This window comes from Heliangelus exortis, chromosome 25 (assembly GCF_036169615.1).
Source record: "Heliangelus exortis chromosome 25, bHelExo1.hap1, whole genome shotgun sequence".
Lineage (NCBI taxonomy): Eukaryota > Metazoa > Chordata > Aves > Apodiformes > Trochilidae > Heliangelus > Heliangelus exortis.
In genome coordinates, this window is record NC_092446.1 from 1,802,561 (window position 1) to 1,826,737 (window position 24,177).

Here is a 24,177-nt window from a genome sequence, read left to right on the forward strand (position 1 = left end):
ACAAGATCTCAAGCGACTGTCCCCAAGCAAAGGGACATCCCCAGAGAGCATCCTGGAGGAGCTCAGCCTCTTTGGGGGAAAAAAGAGCAATTTCAAGACATCAGGAGAGCACCTGCCCAGCCTGGAGCATCAGGGGGTTCTCTGCAGCCACACAAGCAAGGAGGAGAGACTGGGTGATGTTTGAAGTGTCTTTAATCCAAAGGACTGAAGAGCAGACTGGGAAGATTAGTATAAGCCAACAGACAAAAATAAAAATTAAAAAAAAAAAAAAACAAACCAAAAACAAGGGATAAAAACCGTTTTTTTTTTTTTTTTTTAAAACAAATTAAAACTCCATACAGTGCCTAAAAGATCGCCTAAAAACTACACGTTGCCTTAAAAAAAATTTTTTTTTTCTCTTTCCCCATTCAAACACATTTAACGCAGTGAAAACGTTGTGACAAATAATAACAATAACAATAATAATAATAATAATTATAATTATAATAATTCGTGGACTAAAGACTCGAGAACAGCCAGACTGGCAGGAGCCACACACCCAGCTGGGGAGGGCACAGTGCTGGAGTTCTGGCCCCAACCATCCCCAACCACTCCCCCCATGGCCCCTGCTTTTCCCCAGGGGCTGGGGGGAGCATCTTTTACCCCATAAACAGGGGGGACACGAGGGGGCCACCAACCTCCTGCTCCCCCCTGTCCCCTCCTGAGGTCAGAGCTGGATTCCAGGCTGCAGGGACCGGGAGCATCCCCAGGGACACAACACACACCCCAGGCACAGACAGACAGACAGACACGGGGATGGGGAGGGGATGAGGGGTGGGTTTGGTTGGTTGGGGTTTTTTTGTGGTTTTTTTGCTTTAAAAGCAGCAGTTTTCCAGGCCCAACACGATGTCCTGCTGCCAGCCCTGCCACGCACAGCGGGTCGGGGCAGAAGGCAGCTCCCCTTCTTCTCCTTTTTGTCTCCCTGTGTCCCCCCCAGCCCCCTCCCAAGCCCAGAACCCATCTCTAGGCAGCATCCAGGCAGGGAACACGCTGTCTGGGTTTCAGCTCTACAGTAGTTGGTTTTTTTTTTAAAAAATATTTATACGTTATATATACCCTAAAAAGGTCACCACAGGAATTTCCATGTCTTTGGAAGGAAGGAAGAAAAAAAAAAAAAAAATCAAAACTGTTTCACAAAAGGGAAAAAAAAAAAAAAAAAGATCCAATTATTGGCGGTGATCACCTAGGGACAAAAAAAAAAAAAATCCCCAACCCCAACACATGGATCTGAGGGGGGATCTTACCGCCTGCTCCAGGAAGGTCAGAAACACGGGTGAGTAGCTAAAAATAACTAGTCTGGTATAAATGTCTGAATTCCATGCGCTCGATATAACAGTCTGTCTCTTTTTGTCTTTTTTTTTTCCTTAAAAAATATATATATATAGTTATTGCTTTCTCGAGGGCCGGCGGGCGGGGAGCACCCTCAGTGGGGGAGGGCAGTGGGCTCGGGGGGGTTTGCTTTCTTCCTCCTCTTCATCAGCAAAGGGTTGGAGGAATCTTCAATTTTCTTGATCTTGATTTGTTCGTAGTCCACGCGCATGGTGGCCAAGGCGCTCGTCATCTCCTCCTGTGGGCAGGGACATGGCACCACCCTCAGCAAAACCCTGCCCAGACACAGCCCCCAGCACCCCCCCGGGACCTCCAAGAGGGTTCACCCCATCCCCACCCCCCTGGGAATAAATCGAAGTGGGGACTGAGGGTCCCACCACTCGTTCTTCCAGGAGCTGGGATATGGGGATGAGCCCGGATCATCTGGGTTGGCAATGGGAGACAGGGGAGGGACAGTCCCCAGGTGGCACCCGGGGCACAGATGGGTTCAGACAGCAAGAGGGGGAGGTTTTACCTTCACGTCCTCCCACAGATCCTTCTCCTCTTTCAGCACACGGCTGGTGTGCAGCGGGGTCTGGGGCACCTGCATAGATTGCTGCATGGGGAGAGGAGGAGTGTGAGGTGGGAGCTGCAGGCTCCATCCCATCCCCATCCTCATCTCATTCCCCATTCCCATCCTCATCCCCCATCCCCATTCCATCTCCATCCCCATCCTCATTCTCATCCCCCATCCCCATCTCATTCCTCACCCCATCCTCATCCCCCATCCCCTATCCTCACCCCTCATCTTCATCTCCCATCCTCATCCCCATCCCCCATCCTCATCCCCATCCCCCATTCCCCATCTCTATCCTCATCCCCCCATCCCCATTCTCATCTCATTCCTTACCCCATCCTCATCCCCCATCCCCATTCTCATCTCATTCTTTACCCCATCTTCATCTCCCAACCCCATCCTCATTCCTTATCCTTATCCTCATCCCCCATCCCCATCCTCACACCCCATCAACATCCTCATCTCCCATCCTCCATCTCCATCCTCATCCCCATCTCATCCCCCATTCCTCATCCTCATCCCATTCCCCATCCTCATCTCATTCCCCATCCCTATCCTCATCCCCCATCCCTTATCCTCATCCCCCATCCTCATCCTCACCCCCATCTCATCCCCCATTCCCATCCTCATCTTGTTCCTCACCCCATCCTCATCCCCATCCCCATCCTCATCCCCACCCCCTCACCATGATCCAGGGATGGTTCATGAACTCTGTTATGGTCATGCGTTGGGTCGGGTCGGTTTTCAGCAGGTTGCGGATCAGCTGCTTGACTGGAAGGGTTTGCAGGGGGCTGGGTGTCAGCAGGTCCCGGGGGGGCTTTCCCCACACTCAGCCCCAAACCCCCTGCATGCTCCTCCCCTCCATACCCCAAACTTCACCCTGCTCAAACCCCTCAGCAAAAGCCTCTCCAGCAAAGAGAAGCTGCTGCACCACCGAGAGGTGCCCCGCAACACACCCCAGTGTTCCCTGGAGCTGCTGGACACAGGGCTGGCCCCAAAAGGACACCTCATCCCGGGGACAAGTGACCCCAGGGACCACATTTACCTTCTTCTGACACTTCGGACCATTCGGGATTGGGAAACTCGTACTGGCCCATCCGGATCCGTTTCTTCATGCCCGGTGAGATGGCCAGGCCGTGGTTGGAGTAGAAAGGGGGGTACCCACACAGCCTGTCCAGGGAGGGGGAGCAGAATCAAGACATCGCCCCAAAAACCCCCCCAGCAGCACCCAGGGCAGTGCCAGGAGCAGAGCAGAGGGGAAGATGGGCTCCAGAGCTGCATCTCCCCTGCTTCTGAGCCCTGCGGGTGAAAAAGGGACCCTTGGGACTTACAGAATGTACATGATGACACCGAGGGACCACATGTCACAGGACTTGTCATACTTCTCTGGGCCAAGCACCTCCGGGGCTGGTAAAGAGAGAAAAAAAGGCCAGAACTGAAGCGGCAGCACCAGGCAAGAGCGATCAGAGCATCCCATGGAACCACCAGAGAGGTGCCTGCAGCTCTGGGATGGGCTGTGTGTGGCCACCACCCAACCTGCCAGCTCTGGCACCCTCCAGCTCCCTCAGCTGGCAAGCTGAGAGCCCCCAGACCCTTACCCACGTAGTAGGGGGTGTAGCACGGGGTGGCCAAGGAGTTGTGCGTGGTGGTTTCCTTAGCGAAGCCAAAATCCGTGAGTTTCAGCACAGCGTTGGGCCTTTTGGAGGTGTACAGGAGGTTTTCGGGCTGTGGGAACACAGGGAACAAGAAGTGAGCAAGAGCTGGGGCAGCCTCAGCATTGCCCTGGGCTCCTGGGGGCTCAGCACCAGCAGGAGGGGGGGAACTCAGCACCTTCACGTCCCGGTGCGCGATGTTGATCGAGTGGAGGTACTGGATGGCTTCCCCAATGCTCTTCATTATCTCTGAAGCCTCTGAAGCAGAGGAAAAAGAAACAAAAAATAAAAAAAAAAAAACCAGAAAAAAACCCATCAAACAAAAAAAAATTAACCCCAAACCAAGAAACTTTTACAAGCAAGTTTAAACAAGCACGACCAGGGAGCCCAAACCTGCGGGAAAACCAACTGGGAAAGATGCTCCCTGTGGGATGTGGGGGCAAGAGGCTTGGTGTTTGGTTGTGTCAACACTTTTCTTGGGCACAGGAGCAGAAGGGATGAGATTCCTGAGACCTATGAGAACCACAGGACTTGGCCTTCATTTTTTTGGGGTGGGTTGGGTGTTTCTGAAGGTTGCTGCAGATGGGATGGGATGGGACAAAGCAGAGCTGAGAAAACATCCCTGACCTTGCCCTTGACTGAGAGTGGAAATCAGGGCCACTCACAGCCTCATCCCTCAGGAGCAAAACCCTGCTGGGGGTTCAAAAGAGGGAAGGGGCTGGACTAGAGGCCTTCCTATGAACAACAATAAAGGGTCCAAAGATGAAACCCCAGGTCCCCGTGGGTTCCCTACCCCGTTCTGTGAAGGCCTGGTCTCCCCTGTCTTGAATTCTGCTGAAGAGCTCCCCGCCATCCAAGCTGGAAGAGAAGCAGGAGGCATCAGGTGCTGCAGCACCCATCCCACGCTGGCACAGGCTGTACCCAAACCTCGGATGCTCCACCAGGAGCTGTGCCAGCTCAGCAAGAAACAAACAAACCCCTTCTCCATCCAAGCCTTCGGGAGCCTCCTCCTTCCAGAAACGAGCAGGGCAGAGGCTTCACGGAGAGGCCGGGTGTGAGCGGACGTGGTCTCCCCACCAGCCCACGGAAAGACATTTACAGTAAAGACAGCAAACAGGGCTGGAAGGTGGTGAGAGCTCTCCCAGCACACCTGACCTGGTTTAGTTCACAAACCAACCACCTCCCCGACACACTAACCCCGTGCAGGAGTGCTGAGTAAAGCCCCAGGTCAGCAGCACCCACGAGGGCATGGGACCCACGGGAGGCAGCGAGCTCACACGTAAGGTGCTGGAGAAGGAGCATGGAAACCTTGGCACCCTCCTCAGCCAAAGGCTCCTCAGGTATCCTGAGGAACAACTCAGCTCCCAGAGAAATGAGGAGGGAGATCAGGGATGATTCTCCACATGAACAGGGAGGGACATCAGGGATTCCTGCCCCAGGCTCATTTAACTGGAGCAGGAATGGTTTCTGGCTTTCCTGGTGCAGCCAGCACCTCCTGCCAGCACCCTGGATGCTCAGTGGACATCTGTGACACAGACCCCACGCAGCTGCTGGGGCCAGTGGCTGCAGGAGGGGACACACAAAACTCTGCCTTGTGATGGGCATCAGCCCCAGAGCCTCCCTGAGGGGCAGGGAGCAGTCACTGCCCCACAGCCCTGTCCCCAACCATTCCACTGCTGCCCTTTTCCCCTGGTGAGCAGCACAGACCCTTCCCATCCCCGGCTGCCCAGCACCCCCCTGCTCTCCTCAGAAACCTCCTCCCACACCAGAGCTGCTGCTCCTGGCACCCCCAGCCCTCCCCAGGTGACCTGGGGGCTCGCCAGGGGTGAGAGAGGTTTTGGCAAGGAAGCTGCAGCAAATCACAGCTGCGGTTGGGATGTGGTTTCAATACTTTCCTCTTCATTCCTCCTCCTCCTCCCCAGGCTACAGCAAACACCAACCCCAGCCAGAGCCACTCAGCTGCTGCTGCAAGAGCTGCAGCGGTGTCAGGAGATGCTGGGCTGTGGGCTGCACCTCCAGGGTGCCAGGAACCTGTGGACTACCCCAACTTTCAGTGGCCGAAGCCAGTTTGGTTATGAGCTGTCTGCAGCAAGAACCACAGGCCTAAAGCCTCCTGAGAATGTTCTCAGAATGACTCAGAGCCAGCACAGCTCCCACCCTCCCACCCTCCCTCCATCACTGCACCTCTCCCCTCCCAGCATTCCCACCCTGCAGCTCACAGGCTGCTTCCCCCCATCTCCTGGGGTTCCCCTGCACCCCAACAGCGGGGCAGGAAGGTGCTGACCCCCGTTTTGCCATCACTCACCACTCCATGACGATGAGCAGACACTTCCTCCCCTGGTAGAGGTTCTCGTAGACGTCCATGATGCGGACGATGTGGGCGCACTGCGATGCCCTCCAGTGCAGTTCCACTTCCCGGCGAGCCTTCGGGCAGTCCTGCAGCATCTGCAGGAATAAAAGAGACCCTGTCAGCCCCCTCGGGAGAGCCGGAGCCCACCTGGAGATGGCACAAGGGAGAAAGGCCAAGTGTGGGTGCTCCGGGCTGGCAGGATGCTCCAGCGAGCCCTGCGCGATGCCTCCATCCCCATCTAGTGGGAAGAACGGGAAGCCACCCGCTCTCCGAAGCTTCTTGCCCTTCCTCCCGAAGCTGGTTAAAGTTTATCCCGACTTCCTCTCACCTCTCTGCCCTCTGAGATGCCTCCCTGGCACCGAGCCAGCCCGTGCCACCAGCGAACAACTTTCTCCTGCATTTATGAGCAGGCTGGTACCCACCCCACCGCACCCCTGGGTGCCACCAAGCATCCTCACCCTCCCCTTTGCAGCCCCCAACAGTGCTGCCCACCCATCACCTCCCGTGGGGCTGGCAGGACCCTCTTGCTTTCTGCCCTGTGGCTTCAGATGCCACCAGCACCCAGCCACGTGTGCCCAGGGAGGGGACAAGGCGACCAGCCAGATGTTCCCTAAATAGCAGCTTTTCTCAGGAGCAGCAGGAGGAGCAGCTCATTAATGAGGCCCTCCCCCTTCCCAGAGACAACTCACAGTTCCCAGGTGCAGGAAGGATTTGCTCGTCTGCCACGAAGTATTAATTACCATGTTTGTCAGGATAAACAACCAGCCTTAATTATTAGCCTCCTAAATATAGCACAACAACCCTGCCTCTCTTCAGCCTCGTTCGTTTTCCTTCCTGTCTCCAGCAGCTCTCAGGGCTGGGCTGGGCACAGCACCCACTGCCCCTGCCCCAGAAGGGGTCTGCACCTCGGGGCACCCACGGGTGGGGGCACAAGAAATACATCCCACTCCCCCCACCACCTCCATGGGCAGGAAACAGCAGATTTGCTCATTTTTACCCAGACAGAAACCTCCTCCTCACCCCTCTGCCCTCTCCTGGGGCTGCTCAGTGGAGGAGAGCATCCAGCTGGCAAGTGGAGAAGCAGCAGCCCCTGGATGCTTTGCTGGAGCAGAAATAGGATCTGGGACCCTCTGCTGCAGAGGAATTCCATGGAAGCAAGGGTCAATGCTTGCTGCAGCCCCAAGAGATGCAGGTTGCCCACTGACAGATGAAATGCTGCCTGATCAGAGTAACAGCAATTTGCATTCCTTCCTCTGACAGCATGTGGCAAAAGACAAATGGGATGCACCCTTCAAGCACCCAGCTCTAACCCCATAAGTGGGTGCTGGTCACCCCTCTCCCAGCTCCTGGGTTCTCCTGTATCCTGAGGAGGAGGAAATTTGTGCCCAGGGATGGAGCCTGGGGTGGCTTCCAACTCAGCAAAGCCCAAACTGGCTGAGACACCCCCTGCACAACCATTCAGCATCATTTGCACCAACAACCTCGGGGCCAAGGGAAGACAGGGCAGGGGGCTGGACAGCCCCTCCCTGCTCCTCTGCTGCTCCATGACTCTCAAAACCAGATCCTGCCAAAGCCATCAGCAATCTCAGCACGAAGGGGGCTGGAGAAAAGCTGGGTTATTTGCAGCCCCCAGCCTGGTGTGGGGAGCCAGGAAGCTGAAGAGAAAAAAAAAAAAAAAGCAAAATCCAAAAAAACACAAAACACAAAACAATTTGTAATTACGTGCTGGGAAAATGGAGCAGCAGGAAGCAGACAGTTAACATCATTCTCCCCAAGACAAACAGGAGATGTACAGAAATATATCTCCAATTTTTAGAGGTCACCCAGAGAGCTTTTAAAGCAGCTTAATTGTGTTTCTAATGAACCAGGAGGCAGCAGCCTCCATTACCTGGACCAGCACAGCCCTGACATTTGCTTTTGTACTCGGGCGAGTGAACAGCTGCCACACAGCTGCCCCCCAGCCACCCCCCTGGGATGGAGAGCCTTGTTAAGAGAATTATTTGGTCTATTTAGGAAATGTTCCTGGTGGAAGAGGACATTGGCAGGATGGGGAGCTGAAAGCCAGAAGCAGTGAGGCTGGAAGGCTGCAGGATGGGGGTGCAGGAAGGATGTGGTGATGCCCAAACCTCTTGTTCCTGGTCCAGGCAGGGCAAGGGCAGCACCTCCAGCAGCTTCTCCTCTGTGAAATGATGGGTGGCTGATGTCCTGGCATCCCAGGCACTGCTTGGTGATGGGAACTTCACATGGGACATATTTTGGGGTGTGTGGTGATGCTGCCCTGATCCCTGATCCAGCTCTGGTATCCGGAGCAGCCTGTGGCTGCAGCAAGGTTTGTGTTTCTTGGCTTGCAACGAGGAGGTTGGGATGGAAAAAGCACCTTGTGTTTCCCTGAGGGTCAGCAAGGGTGAACTGCTCCATCCCACCCCAGCCTGGGGACAATGTCCCCTCCCCACTGACTCCAGAAGCAAAAGATTTTGCAAGCCCAGAGCAGAACCAGAGAAAACACTTCACAGAGGAGAGATGGCTGCAGATGGACAACCCAACCCAGCCCAACCCAACCCACTGGAACCCCCTGGCAGCCCAGAGCTGCTCTCAGCTCAGCTTTTCCTTCTCCATTATCCCTCCCCATTCCAAGGGGGCTCCTTGCAGCCCCAGCTCTGGGACACAGAGGGGCAGCAGCTGAGCTGGGCAGGCAGTAACCGGATCCCCACGTTACACAAGTGTCCCTGGGACAGAACACAAGGACAGCACTGTGAAGCCACCACCTCTGGGCAAAACCAGCATTCACAAGCAGAGGGATCACGTGCGTTTCCCTTCACGGGGGTTGGGTGCTTTAAATGTTGGCTTTGCAGGTCCCCAGACCTCCTGTCATCACCAGAGAGGTGATGGCACAAGGGACAACCAGGACAGCTGTGCCACCCTAGAGCCCTGCACTATCCCCATCTCTGCTTCCCAGAGGAAAACAGGGAGAGCAAGGGAAGGGTGAATTGCCATGAGGGAGGAAATCCAGGCTCAGCAGCATCTCAGCTCCCCTGGCAGCAGCCTGGCACCTCCGAGATGTCAGCAGGCAGCATCTGCTGCCATCCTGTGCCTTGGCTCAGCACAGCTCCCCCAGGAGCCACTGCATGCTGGCAGAGAAATGAGCAACCTGCAGAGCTGACCACACTCCTCAGCTGCACTAAAACCCTCCAGCTGAGGGCTCCCAAACCATCCCCACTGGCAGACACCGCAGCCCCTGCCCCAGTGTGCTCAGCACCCCTGGCAGCAAAAGATCCCCCTGGGCTCCTGCAGCACCTCTGGGCTTTTCACCACCTTGGGAAGACAAAACCCTGGGAGCAGCTCCTGAAAGCACACCAGCTCCTCGGGGGGTCTGGAAGGGGACAGCACCCACCCCACTGCCAGAAACAGGGAAACCCCACGGGCTCCATCCAGCCCTGCTGCTCCCCACCACCACCAAAAACGAGCTGCAGCTGAGATGAAAAGGGTTAAGAATTTAAGGCTCAACACCACATTGAGCTCAGTTCCCCCCAACATCTCACACCAAGCCCAGGCAGGCAGGAAGATGCTGGAGAAAACACAGGGGCTGGAGCTGCTCACGTTCCCTCGCCCACCCGTGTCCTCAGGCACCCCTGATTCAGTCTCTCCTCCTCCTGGGATGATGATTTTCCATGAATCACAGTGGATCCGCCCAGGAAGCTCCCTCTCTCCCTGGGCAGGGGGTCCCAGCACACCATCCCACTGCTGCTCACCCCAAAATCTGCTGTCCCTCCCTCCCTGAGCTGTGACAGCTCCCTCAGACTGGCACAATATCCCTGAAAAAGAGCTTGAAAGGGAAAACTCGCCTCTCACGGGCAATTTCCATGAAAACTGAGGCTCACACGGAGCTGCTCCATTTCCATTTCCCCTCTTTGCTCTGCCTCCCCTCTCCCCCCGGCTGCTCCAGCTGCTCTTGCAGGAGGGTATTTTTATTTCTCTGTGTATTTTGATCAGCCCTGATTCACCTCAGCTCCCAGCAGAGCAGCACACCCTGCACGCCTTGCCCAGGCAGCAAACACCCCCCTGACAGCCCCTGCAACATGACCTGGGGGATGTGCCCATGGCCCAGGCTGCCCCCAGGAACTCCCCTCAGGCCCCCGCTGGGGTTAAAATAAACTCTTATTAAGTTGCAATAAAAATAAATGCACAGTGCAGAGGGGCAAGCTGTCAGCCTCCTGTGCTCTCAGCAGGGAGCAGAGCAGAACTTGTCCTGCCTGGACCCAAACCTCTGGGTTTCCCTGAGGAGACCAGCAAGGAGCATTTTTCCTAATAAAGCAAAAGGGCTTTTTCTTTACAAAAAAATTGCCTCTTCTAAGCTTTCCATGCCAACTGCTTAACACGTTCATGCTTTGCATGTGCTGTTCCCCCCCTCACAGCACCAGGAGGGCAAAGCCTCACCACACTTTTTTTGCCTGGAGAAAGCCAGAGAGGAGAGGTGAGGTGCCCACGGGAGGAGCTGCACCAGGGGGGGACTATTTAGAAGGGTGGCTGCTGCTCCCTGATGGAGGTGGCTGCACAAGAGCCTCCTGGTGTGCAGGGCAGAGGACAGAGCAGAGGCCACCAGAGGCCACCAGATGCTGAGGCTTTGGCCATCGGGCAAGGCATGAGCGGAACCAGCTCTGAGCATCAGTGGCCACGAACCAAAGGTCACCCTGCACCCTCACCTCCCTTCAGGGAAGATGGAGAGGTTGGAAAAAACCATCCCAGCGAGAGAGAATTATTCCCATGAGAGCCACAGAGGAGGAGCAAGGCTGAGGACGTGATGCAGGCTGAGCAAACACAAACTGACAGACGTCGCCGCGTTCCCCGAGCGAATTATCCGTGTGCTGGGAGGAAGACCCAGAGCCCTCGGGGAGAGCACAGGAAAAGAGTTCCCAGGTCCTGGCAGAGCCAAGCAAGCAGCCAGGCACCGAGGGTGTGAGGGGGGAGCTAAAAGCCCCCCAGGAACAGGCTGGGGGGAGCAGATGTTGGAGCGGGCGGCTCGGTCCTGACCTGCGGGCGATTTTGCAACGCGGGTGGGAGGATGGAAAGGAGGCAGGGGAAGAGGTGGCTCTTGCACAAGGACACCCACTTGCCCACAGCAGTTGCCCAACCCACCGTGCCCTCTGTGCTGCCACCTCCCCTGCCTGCAGCTCCCACCCGGGTCTGTGCCCACCGGGAGATGCTTGGGACCCCCCACCCTTCAGCACAACCCCCCCCCCCCTTCTTCCCCAGGGCATCTGCTGAGCATTTCCTCACCCCCTGACAGATGCAGCAGCTATTCAGCCTTTTCAGGCTGCAACAAAAGCCACTCCAGGCACACAAAGGAGAAGAGCAGAAGAGAGGCCCGGGCTTAAGCAAGAGCCACCTGCCAGGGGCCCGTGTCCCCTCCACAGGCAATCGGGGCACTGCCCCCCAGCCAGCCCCCCACGGCAGAACCCCGTAACCAGCAGCTCAACTATTTGTGGATTTCAAGAAGATGAAGCCCCATCCAAAGCAGGGACCCCAGGAGCAGCACCCTGGGTGCTGAGGGAAAGGCCACCAACACAGGTGGGGACATCGGGGATAAAGGGGACAGGGAGGCAGCGGGCAGGAGGAGGGCTGAAAATTCATGGGGAAAAAGTCAAAGCAGGTGAATGGCAACAAGGAGGCAGCACGAAGCATCCCCACTGACTCAGGGCACGAGCAGCAGGCTGGAGCTGTTGGCTGATGTGAAGAGCAATTATTTCCAGCTTCACATTCATCTGAGGAAAACAAAATTAGGGGCCTGTTGACAGGGCTGTGGCTGGAGAGTCTGCTCCACACACAACCCCTTCACTGCAGCCTCTTGGCAAAGTCTGGGGGCTGGAGGCATCTCCTCCTCTCTAAGCCCTCCCCCAGCCCCATCCCTCACCAGATTTCCTACAGGAGCTGCTGAGGAAGTGACCAGAAAAGGGCACATTTGTGCTTTTATGATAGGAAGCAGGTGATATTGGTTAATACCCGAGTAAATACACCAAAGTAAAGCATTAACTCAGTGCTGACCTATGTCCTTTGCACTTCCCTCCTGCAGGCACAGCTTGACCAGCTGGCATCACCACTCTGGCACCTCGGCACACCAGACAGAGGCACCCCAGCCCCTGCCATGCAGCCCACGGACCCAAAGCATCTTTTTGGGTCCCTTGCTCCATCAGCAATCCTGGGGACAACCTGCCTGACCTCCCCGTTACCTCCAACCCTGTGGGCAGCTCAGGGGATGGAAGGAGGATTCCCCACACCTCCAGCCAAGAACTGCTTCTATTTTTAAACCCATTCCTTGCTTTTAAGCTGGAAGTGATTGAGGGGAGAGGCTCGGCCCGCCCAGCCCCACCCCTGCAAGCGGAGGAGCCACGAAGCTGTGCCAGAAGCCCCACAAACACCCAACGCTTCCCGGCACCTCCTGGGCTCATGCTCTGCCCAAAAATGAAGTTTTTCTGGGCTCAGCCCATGGGCAGAACCCACTGTGGGACAAGATGAGCAGAGCTGCCACCTCCTCCCAGCCCGGTGCTGCTGCTTTTACACTGAACTTACAGCGGTGGAAATAAATTGATATTAAAATGGATATATTCAAAGAAAAAAACCCAAAACAAACAAAAAAACAATAAAAGCAAACCAAAACACACAGGCACATGGAGGCCAACCCCTCCCAGAGCACCATTCCCCCCCGGCAGGGGAAGCAGCATGGCCTTGGGACACATTTCTTCCCCCAGTGCCAAGCCTGAGCAGGGTTTCACTGACGTGCCCGGGGAGCTCGGTGACGCCAGCACATTTTGCACCGTTCTGCCCTCTCCTTGGCTTTTTGCTCAGCAGAGCTGCACCCTCGTCACAGGCTCTGTCACCAACAGCCCCCAGCAAACACCTCCCTGGAGATGAGACCAGAGACGCACACCCAGCTGCGGTGCCCCAGCTCAGCCCGGGAGGTGACAAGTCCCCTGACACGGGGACAGGGGACACGGAGGTGACAGCTCTGCCTTGCCCCGGTGACACCCGCAGGGCTGCAGGGAGCAGCATCCCCAGCAGCCAGGACACGGGAGAGCTCAGAGACCCCCAAGCTGTGTCCCCCCAAAAAGGGGACAGCATCACCCACACCGGGCACCGTGACCAAAACTGTTTGGGGACTGCCAGGGCCACGGAGCCGGGGCTGTGGCTTTTCCAGGGCAAGACAAACACCTCCCGCCCTGGGTGGCCTCTGCTTTTGTCGACGGTGGGGTTTGTTTTGTGCAGGGCAAGGCCAGGACGGGAGCGAGCCGGGGATTTCGTAACCCGGCTTTGTCTGCGCTCGCCGAGGCAGGGGCCCCCCGGCCACCAAACCCCCCCCTCCCCTCCTCCCAGAGCTGCTTCCTCCACCTCTCCCTCCCCACAACCGCTGCAAAACCTCCAGCTCTGCTGCGGGGGGGACGCAGGAGCCGGGGGGATGCACGGAGCCGAGGGCTGGGGGGGATGCAGGAGCCGAGGGCTGGGGGGGATGCACGGAGCCCACCTCCCCAGCAGGGCAGATGGTGCAGGGGGGGGCATTGCCCACAGGGTGATTCAGAGCAGTTCAGGGGTGCACATCACCCCCCAAACAGAGCTGGTCCCTGCAGCCACCCTGCCCCAGCACCACAGGCTGCTCTCCTCCTCTTCCTCCCATCATAAAGCATCTTGAACACCCAACAGAACCTGCAGAAGAGCTGGTGGGACTCCCCCTGCCCCCCAATTGCAGTGAACCCAAGCAACTCTCCAGACTTGAGACCCAACACCACCTATGGCTGCACACTCCCATTTTACACCACACAGAAGTGTTTCAGGGGAAATCCTGGACCTCCAAGCAAGAAAGGTTGAGAGCCTCAGGGTGCTCTTCCTCCACTGGCCCCTCTTCCCTCTGCACCAACCATCCTGAGACTCCTTCAGCTGGGAGGAAAACACAGTTGTGCTTCTACTTAGGGGAAAAAAAAAAAAAAGCTCTTCTTTGCATCCTGCTGGCACCTCATTAAAGCTCCCAGTGGCTATTATTAGCCCCTTCCAGGCCTTCAGCAGCCCCAGGAGCCTCCACAGCACCTGTTGGCAGCAGCCCCAGAGCCCAGGGGGGGTTTGGTGAAGCCTGGATGGAGCCCAGACCACCAGCATCCCAGCCAGCACCATCACCTCCAGACCACTCAGGCAGCAAGTGTGCCCAACTCATCACCTGGAGGCACACACCTCCAAAAAAAACACCATCAGAAGGGAAACCTGCACCAGTTTGGTGTCACTGGGAGGGGATGGTGTTTCCCTGTTAGCTTAGAATGGAAAGGGGATAAAAGGATAAAAGCAAGGACATTTAAACAAACTAATAGGAAAAAAAAAAAAAAAACCAACCCTGCTGCTGCTTCCCCAGCTGGCCATGGCAGGCAGCCCCAAACCCAGCCTTTAAAAACAAACCTTGGTGCCAGGCAGCCTTCCAGGCACAGCTCATCCCAGGGCTTGGGGTGGGCAGGGGAAAGCTGGTCAGAGGGTTCAGCTTTGGATGAATTTAAGCTTTTCCAATCCCACTTATTGAGGAAAAGGGCTTAGGGGCAGGGGGGCACGGAGCAGACAGGAAAACCTTTGTGCAGCTCAGCTGCCTGGCTCTGACAGCCCCCTGCTTCCCTTTGCAGCAGACTGGGACACACTGGGAAGCAGCAGAGCTGGCATTGCCACCAACCTACAGAGCCTGGAGCAATGCCCCAGGTCAGCAGAGCCTCCATGGCCTTAGAGAGGGAAAGCAAGTCCTCAACATCCCCCCCTCCACAGCACGGCCCCCATCTCTCCTGCAATTAAGTTTCAAGGCTGCTGGGAGGGTTTGGATCGGAGATGGGTCCAAGTTCCAGGTGTTCATCCCTGGTTAGGAGCTCAGCCACTAAAAGCCTTGAGGCTCCTACCATGTCCCAGCCAAACCCAGTGCCATTCCTGGTTGTTGCTGTCTTTGAGGAGAGAGAAACATGAAAGGGATGTTTTGGGAAAAGCCAGAGGTGCCTGACCTGCCCAAGCACAGGCTGCAGCTCCTCCAGGTGAAGCCCAAAGACAGGAATATCAGCCAAAAATAAAAAATAATTAAAAAAAAAAAAGCCAAAAAGCACTGGATGCTGAGGCACATGATCATCATCACCTCCTTCAACTCCTCCAGATCCCAATGGAGGGCACAAGCCATGGACCAGCTCCAAAGCTCCCAGGAAGCAGCTCCAGCTCCAACCCTCCCACCCCACAGGCACTGGAGCTGCTGCTCAGCACCATGCAGAGAGCAGACTGTAATCCACTCATCATCTCCTCAGCATCTTACTCAGCCAGGCTTCACCCACCCAGTATTTGCATCCCTAACAACACGCACCCGAGGTCGGGCTGATCATCTCCTCATGGAGCTGGGGAACTGGAGCACCAGGACACTTCCAAACCTCTCTTCCCCAAACCTGGAGCACTTCCCTGCTGGATCCCCACCACTTCTGGAGCACCTCGTGTCCTGAGAGCTGTTTATCAGCAGCTCTTCCTTATGATAAAAGATACTGGGAGCATCAGCTCCAGAGTGGAATAAGCAAGGTGGGAGAGAGAGGAGATGGAGACATCAGCAATCCAACACAAGCACAAAGCCCCCTGCCCCAGGAAGGACACTGATCCTTGCAGGGACAGCACTGAGGACACCGGGAAAGGCAGCAGCAAGCCACTTGTGCAAGAGTTTACTCAGCCCAGTGCAACGGGCAGCGGGGTTGTGAAATGGCTGAAGAGGAAGAGTCCCAGCAGAGCCTGGAGGGGACAGGGAAGGCAGGAGGAGGCTGCTGGAGGCAAATGTGGCTCCCACAGCCTGGATGTATCTGCAAGCAGCGGGTATGGGAGCTGCAGGAGCCAGCACTGAGGGGTGGCTGGTACCTGGTACCTGCAGTGGGGCTGCCTGCCAGCACAGCCCCTGCCTTTTTGCTAAAAAAACCAAAAAACCCCACCAACAAATAAACAAACAAAAAAACCCCACAGAATACATTTCTGTTTAAGAACATTAACTGTTCTTACACACTGAGCTGGTAGATGCAGTGAAGCTGTCACCACTACTGAAAATAAAAAAAACACATCCCCGTTCCCAGAGCAGCTCCCTCCCGCCTCTTATTTTTATTTACTAATTCTTTTTAAAGCAGGCTGAGGTTAACACGTGTACTTTCTGGCTGGTTTGGATGGGACTGTGTGTGCTTCTCCCCCCAGCCCAGCTGAGATGCCTGGAATACCATCCCCATCTCCCAGCAGCCACCCCTTGGACCTGGCTCCCCCCTCCTGGCACCTTGGGGTGTGAGGAGCTGCAGCTTCTGGAATTGCAGACTGAGGGGACCCACTGCCAAATTTCCACAGCAGCCCAGCTCATGTTCCAGCCACGCTTCCCTGAAAACACACACATCTGGCAGGAGCCTTTCCAGAGGCTGCCCCAGCTCAGTGCTGTGCACCAGGAGCTCCAGGAGGGCAGCAGAGCAGCTCAGCAGATGCTCCCAAAGTTCATCAGGAGTCTGGAGGAAACAAACGGATCCTTCCACCCCTCCCAAACCCACAGCCCAAAGCATAGGATATCTAACAAGAGGAGAGTGGCAAAGTCCCAGCCTGGCACCCCGGGAACATTCAGATCCAGGCTTGTGTTTTGAACTTTATCTCTGGTTCAGGCTGCAGCTCCCTGGACAGCCAAGCACAGAATCACCCTGACGCCACCAGCTTCAATAATCCCATTACATAGGATGTCAAAGGATGTGCCAGTCACAGCGTGCTCACCTGCCCTCCCCACTGGGACAGGGTGCTTTGTCACAGCAAAGCCACATTCCAGCCTAAGGCCCTACCCCAGGGGAAGATGCTGTCACCCTCCTGGCAGCACCAGATCACAGACAGAGCCACAGCCAAGCCCCAAGTGCTCCCAGCAGCACTCAGAGAGGAGCAGCACCAGGACCCCCCTCCTGAACCCCCCCCCGATGGCAGGTATTGTCCCACCACCCCCTGGATGACATTTTTGTGGCTCACAGCACCTCCAGCACAACTCATTTTTAGGTCCTTTCAGGTCAGGGGGACGTTCCAGCAGCACTCACGGACTTCGCTGCCTTCAGCCCCTTCCTGAGGCCACGAAGAAAACACCGAGTTAATGCAAGCATTAAACCTGCTGGTTGCTGTAATCCCTGCCCCAAATTGGGAAGATCTTAAAAGGCTCAACCCTTTGAAACGATTCAGCCACGAGGTATGAAGAAACAAGAGCTTGAAAGGCTGCTGAAACTCCCTGCATTCAGACTTATTCTCCCGTGCCCTGCTCTGACCCCCGGGTGCTGCTCCCCATCCTCCTCAGCTGGGGACATCAGCCCTCCCCAAAACCAACCCCCAGGCACTGCTCACACACACAGTCCTCGTGCTGGCCAGAGCTGAAATAAAAATGGATTTTAGCATCCTGCAGCCAGGAAACACGAGGGGCATCAAGCAGAGGGGGTGAGGGACCCTTCCAGCAGGACATGGGGCTCAGGGGCTTTTAAAATCCTATGTCCACGTCACCATCAGAGCTGACCACGATGTTCTGCAGCTCTGGACACTGCTGAGGAGCTGTGCCACTACCAGTGACCCTGAGACAGAGGTTCCCTGGGGAAAGGGCAGGCAGAGCCGTGTTCCCCATCAGCCTCAGGAAATGCTGGGAGGATCACCCTGATCCTCACGGCTCCAGCTCCTCAGAATCCAAGCTGCAAGCTCAGCCGGGTCCTACAAACCCTCTCCCAGCTCCTGCCCGACCCTCGCTGCCCGGAGCCCTGCCCAGGGAGGGGAGAGGAGCGGCAGAGCCCGGGGCAGCCGCGGGGGCTCCCTGGAAGCATCCGGACAAACTCGGATCCCCCGGAGCTGCCGAGGCAGCGGGGAGGAGGGGAGGGGACCCACGCGTTATTCTTGGAAACCCGGAGGTGAGGTCATGCTGCCTGAATGCTGCAACTTGAGGCCAGGCACCGGGGCCGGTTGTGCTTGGAGAGCAGCCTGACTTCTGCAGCAAGGGCCGGCCAGGGGCTGGGAAGCTGGAGATGTTGGGAGCTGGCAGGGGAAAGGGTTTGTTCAGGAGAGAGGTTTCTTTTTTTCACCCCCATTCCCCCTCCCCTCACAGTTTCTCACAGTGCAAATCCAAGCAAAGGGATGGGGGTTTAAAACCAGCATTGAAGCTATTGCTGCAAAACCCTAAGGAACACCCTGGTGTGGGGCATGGGAACCCACCAGGAAAGCTCAGGAGATGCCAAACCTGGAGCCACCCTGCTCCCCCTGCCACAGGGACTGCAAAACAACTGCTTCCAACCCAGCCACCCCCCCAAATGCCTCCCAGGAATCAACACTGTCCTGCAAACCCTCCATTACCTCTCTGGAGTTCACCCACCCTGATGAGCTGCAGCCATTCCGGAGGTTTCTGGGAAGAAAAAAGTCCCCAACTTGCTCTTTTTGGCTTCCCAGGCAGAAACTTCACCAAAGCCCAGCAGCAGCTCAGTGTGAATGAGAAATGAAGCCTTTCACCTGGCTGCATTTGGCCAGTCAATCAGCCACATCTGGGATGGATTTTTCTCCTGGAGGATGGCTGCCCATGAGGGTTTATCTCAGGAAGCAGCTCAGTTCCTGTGCCCAGTCCTGGTTCTGAGGGGCTGTGAGACTTCAGCAGATCACTGCACCTCAGCTCCCCACCTCTGAAGATGTGGGAATCTTCTTTTGCACAACCTCTGACTGATGGGATTAGATTGTCACGAAGAGGAAGGATCCTGGCACCTCCCGAGCCACAGCAAAACCCAAGCCCTCATTCCCAGATGCTCTCAGTCCATCTCAGGCATTGGTTTGACTGCTCAGAACATGTCGTGTATTTAGAAGAGATGAAGGCAAATTCTGAATTGTTTAAACAAACTCAGACCCCGAGTCGACAGACTCCTTTGGTCAATGAGATAATAAAACCACTGTCTTGGAAAAGTCCCAGTGATGTCACTACACTTTCCACAGCTTTTCCACCATGACTTGCACAGAAGGCTAGAGGAAAGGCTGGTTATATAAAAAGAGAATTAAAAAAAAAAAAAAAATATCCCCCACTGAGAGAAGCAGAAGTACAGGAGACACAGAGTTGTTTCCCAGGATTCCAAGATCTTCATCCAGCCCACCACTTAGGGGTTACTTTTCCAGCTGAATTTTTTGGAGGACAAAGCATTCTCTCTCAAAGGAAGCTCCAAGAATCCAAGGGAAACAAGGGGCTTTTCCTCTCTAAAAGTCCCTGAGCAGAACCTCAGCCACCGTGGCAGAGAGAACACAAACACACTCATCCACAGGCTGCTCACTTATCAGCTACCAGGCAGCTGCTCTCTTGCCACAACAGGCATCTTACAAGAGTAATGAACCACAAAAGCACTGCACTCCTTCCTCCTCCACCAGAGGAACCTTCACTCACAGATGAGCTGATGGGGCTGAGAGTGTTTCACAAACACACCCCAGAGCACCAAGGATGCTCCAGCGAGGGGCCAGGTTGCAGGCAGCCCCCCCAAGCCTTGTGAAGCTTTTCCAAGCTCACCAGAGTCCAGCTGAGGATTTCCTGCTTTGAAGCTGGGGTTAGGAGGGAGGTCTCTTAATTTGCTTTAAAGGAAACCTGCTCCACAAAGATCTCCATCCAGCAACACCTGTGACAGAGAAAGAAACTTGCCACCCACCATTATTGGGCCCCACTGGTTTAAGGGTGATTTCCTGGCCCAGTTAAGAGACCCAGTCACACACACACACCCCCCAGTATCTTGCCTAAAGATTAGTCTTAAAAGTGGAATTTGCAGCAGGCTCTCCCAGCCTCACTAATGCCAACAGCCTGACCACAACCATGAGCACCAAGTCAGGTCAGCAGTGACCTACATCCAGCAGGCCTTGCAGAAATGACAAGCTTAATTTTGCCTAATAATAAATCACACCAAGGGACAAGGAAGAAAGTGGTAAGAAACCAACCAGACCTCACATTTCAGCTCCATTCATCACCTCTCTGCAGGCTTCACATTCCCATCCTGCCATAAATCCCTGAGCATCAAGCAAGGGCAAGTCATGGGTGACTGGGAGCATTGGTGGCCTGTCTCCCACCAGATGATGCAGGAATGCCACACTTCAGGTATTGCTCAATGCCAAAAAATAAAATAAAATTGGGGGTGGGAAAGTAGCAAAATAAACAATGATCTATAAAGAAGAAGAGTATCTCCTGCTTTCACCTAGGCACTTCACTGCAAATAAAACCATCCATCAGCTGGCACACATTTTATTTAATGATGTGTCTCTGCCATGGAAGGAGGAGAAAATTGGCTGTAATGTTTTCACTGCTGCTGGAATGGTGTCTCCAAGCTCACACCCTCCCAGAGCACTGAGAAGTTCACTTTAGCAAACTGACTCTCAGCAAAACCCCAACCTAAATGCATCTCTCTGGGGAAAAAGAGGTTTAACAACATAATAGATGCTCAGGATCCAAGAGGAAGCACAGCATAACCAGGAGATGCTGTTAGCATCAGAGACAGACACAGTTGTTTCCCCTCCAGTGGAGAACTGCATTATTGTACAAGATTTTGGAACAGCAAATGTAAGGAGTAATGTTCCACATGGAAAGGTTTGCTACACAACCAAAGCAGGCAGCACAGCAAGACTTCAGCTGGGCCTTCTGGCCGTGGGCCATCAGGATGCTTTTAAGCATCATCTGAAACATGACAACTCCCTGCAATCACTTCTGTGGATCCTGCTTTAGGTCATCTTTCCACACTGATGCAGCCCATGAGTAATCCGGATCCAAATCCCTCTCCCCAGGTCTCCAAGAGAGCCCTTACCCCGGCTGGGTAAGGATGAGATGAAGTCAAGGGGCTGCCACCTCATTCCAAATGTATCAACCAAGTAACCCCAGCCTGCTCACACTCACCAGGCCAAGCTGGGTACCCACCAGATCATCCCAGAGCCCAAAGTCCCAGCGTAGCAGTTTTTAAGGGGCTGGAAGGAATCACTTACAGTAGCAGCTGTGCTGCTCTTTGAGCTGCATCCAACCACTCAGCTGAGCTGCTCCCCCCCAGCAGGGAGGTGTGAAGAGGCCGGGGCAGGGGACAGGCAACCAATGCTTTTCCAAACTGGAGATTGATCCCAGAACATTCCTCAGCCTCCCCAGGTGCTCCGTAGCACCCTCCTACACCACAGCTCCTCTGCTCCGAGATGCTTTCCGGCAGCATCAAGGAAGAAACCTGAAGAGGGGCAATAAATCCTGACCCCATCTGCTGCACTCTGCTGGGGGCAGGGTAATGGCCCCAACCAAGCCACCCGTGCTGGGGCAGGGAGGAACCACCAGCCCTGGGTCTCCTCTGCCATCCTTCCCCTTTCAGGGCTGCAAAGGGGAAGTGCTGGGATCTGCACCTGAAAGACTTGAGTCAGCTGCAGAAGTGAGAAGGAGCCCGCCTGTCAAAACACAAGAGGATTTTTGCTGATTTTCAACCAAACGAGATGACAATCCACATTGTCATGGAGCACAGCTCGGTGCTGCTCCCCAGAAATGCCAAAGGAAAATCAAATTTTAATTGTTCAGCCCTAAACCGCTGGGGTTCAGCACAGCCCCCACCACCCCACGGCTCCAAAGCCATTTGTTCATTCATTCGTTCAGGTTTGGAATCCCAGATACCACCAGATGGGAAAACAAAAGGGGTGGGGGTTACGGATTTGGGGGGTGGGAGAGGGGGGGGCTTGAAGCTTTCTCCGTTCTCAGGGTAACGCCGAGGGTTTGAACAGCTCATGTGTGGGCACAAATTGCAGGGATGGTGGAGAACACGGAGCTCCCACCGAGCAGCCTGCCCGTCCCCAGCGTGTCCTGAAGCCACTCAAACTTCCCAAAGTCCCTCCAGCAGGGACACAACACTCCCCTCTCTGCTCAGAAAACAAGGAAACCCTGGCATCACCCGGCGGGTGCTACAAAACACCTCGGCAGGCACTATTTAGCTACGATTTTTTTCAAACAGAAGCAATTCAGCGACAAGGGGTGAACCTAACACTGAAATATTCCCTGTTGGAAGCTGGGGGACAACCGCTGCTCGGTGTCACATGGGAGAGCGAGGACAGAGCTGCCACCAAACAGGGACACGCCAGCAGCTGCCAGCGTTTAAGCAAAGTGCTCCCAGCAGCTCCACGCAGGGAACCCCCCAGTTTGGGGGGGTTGTGACCCCCGCGAGGTGACAGCAGCCAGGATGGGGGGCTCCTTTCCACTCCAGACCCTCCCCCCGGTGTGCTACAGGGATGTCATCTCGCTTTGTTTGCCATTAGAAAGCCGGAAAGCCACATCTCGCTGCTCTTAGTAAGGAAAAAAAAAAAAAATACATTAAAGCATGGCGGGGCGGAGGGGCGGCAGCCGGCTCCATTGTCCCGGCTGCTCTCACCGCTGTCGCTGCCCCCGTCCCGTCCCCTTCCCGGGACCCCTCCCCAAGCAGACAGAAGTCTTCCATCACTGTCAGCTCCCGGCTCCTCCGGCCCCTTCCGCGGCGGGGCGGGGGCAGCCCGGAGCCACCCGCCTGCCCGTCCGGTCCCCGTGTCCCTTGTGTGTGTGTCCTGTGTCTGTCTGTCTGTCCCCACACCCCGTCCCCGGGGCAGCCCCGTCGGGGAAGGGCTGAGCCCCCTCCTCACCTTGAGAGCGAACTTCTCCCCGCTCTTCTTACTGAAGATCTCCAAAACTTTCCCGTTGATCCCCAGCCCCAACACTTGCGTGGTGACCTTGTAGTCGTCCGTGATGGCATTCTTCCGGATCTGCAGGCCGCCCTTCCCCGGGAACGGCGGCGGCCCGTGGGGAGGGGGAGCCGCGGGCGGCGGGGGCGGCGGCGGCGGCTGGGGGGGGCTGGGAAAGCCGGCGGGCGGCGGGGGAGCCCCGGAGAGCATGGCGGGCGGCGGGCGGGCCGAGCCGGGCGGGATCCGGGACAGGATCCGGGACGGGCTCCGGGATGGGCGGGCAGCCGGTGGAACCCCTCGGAGGCAGCGGGATGAGCCGGGGAGGGGAGGATGGGGAAAGGGAGAGGGGGAAAGGGAAGGGGGGGGGGGTGAAGCACCACCGCCGCCGCCCCCCGCCGGTGAGCCCCGGCCCCGAGAAGAGCGATCGATCGCTCCGGTGCGGCGGCTCCACCTCCTCCTCCTCCTCCTCCTCCCGGCACGGCCCGGCTCTGATGTCAGCGGCTCGGACGGCCCCGGCCGCCGGGGGAGGGACGGGGCGGGGCGGGCACCGGGCCTGCGCCCGCCGGGACGGCCCCGTTCTGCCCCCGGGGGCCCCGAGCTCCGGAGGGGGGCAGAGAGGGGCTGAAGGTGCTGGGAAGGGGCTGCGGGACACAGCGGGCGAACTCCGGGCTCGGGACTCAGCCGCCCGCCCCCCAAACCTCCTGCCAGCCCGCTGTATGGAAACTCACGGTGGGATGGCAACAGGTCGTGGAGGTCCCGGTGCCACCCAGTGACACCCGGTTAGGGCGTCTGGGGTCACCCTGGTGCCCCAAAGCATCTCTGACGTGGCAGAACTGACCAGTGCCCAGAAACCTCGTTCTCCCACTGCTCCATCTGTAACCAATTCCCGGGATTATCATACCATGGAATCCCAGGCTGCTCTGGGTGGGAAGGGACCCTAAAGATCATCTAATCCCACACCCCTGCCACGGGCAGGGACACCTCACACCAACTCCAAGCTCCATCCAACCCCTTCAACACTGCCAGGGATGGGACACCCTCACAAAGCATTTCTTCCTTACGTCTGACCTAAGTCACAAGTCTTTCAGCTAAAAAACATTCCACCTTTTCCTGTCACTCCAGGCCCTTGTCCAAAGTCCCTCCCCAGATTTCCTGGAGCCCCTCCAGATCCTGGAAGGTGCTCTAAGGTCTCCCTGGAGCCTTCTCTTCTCCAGGCCAGAGATGTAAACACAATCACAAGCACGCAGAGCATCAGGGCAAAGGCAGGGGCTGAGAATCCAGTCCAAAACCAATAAAGGCCGTCCTGATGGTAACAAATTAAACCCTATTTCCATGTTCAGTCCAGAACCCAATAAAGACACTGATGAAGCAAGAGACAAGGGATCCATGCCAAGGTGTGATGTGCCATGGAGCTGCCAAGCACCCAGCAAAAGATGATGAACATTTCTTCAAATGGAGTTCAATGGGAAAGTGAGATTTTTTTTTTTATTTTTTTTTTTTATTTTTTTTTTTCATTTATGGACACAAAAAGCAGCCTGCTTGTCACTGATGCCCCCTGTTTTCTACATGAA

At 55.9% G+C, this 24,177-nt stretch overlaps 1 protein-coding gene across 1 annotated transcript; it reads right to left on the minus strand.

The window, feature by feature from the left end:
• Positions 1-174: 174 nt before the first annotated feature.
• MAPKAPK2 (MAPK activated protein kinase 2) lies at positions 175-23,070 on the minus strand. The gene is made up of 10 exons (XM_071768573.1): positions 22,568-23,070; positions 5,882-6,021; positions 4,370-4,434; positions 3,755-3,834; positions 3,523-3,649; positions 3,256-3,331; positions 2,970-3,094; positions 2,610-2,695; positions 1,883-1,963; positions 175-1,606 (listed from the first exon to the last, which is right to left on the minus strand). The coding sequence occupies exons 1-10, from the start codon at positions 22,814-22,816 to the stop codon at positions 1,463-1,465; spliced, it is 1,173 nt and encodes a 390-aa protein (XP_071624674.1). The 5' UTR covers positions 22,817-23,070; the 3' UTR covers positions 175-1,462.
• Between the last annotated feature and the right edge of the window lie 1,107 nt (positions 23,071-24,177).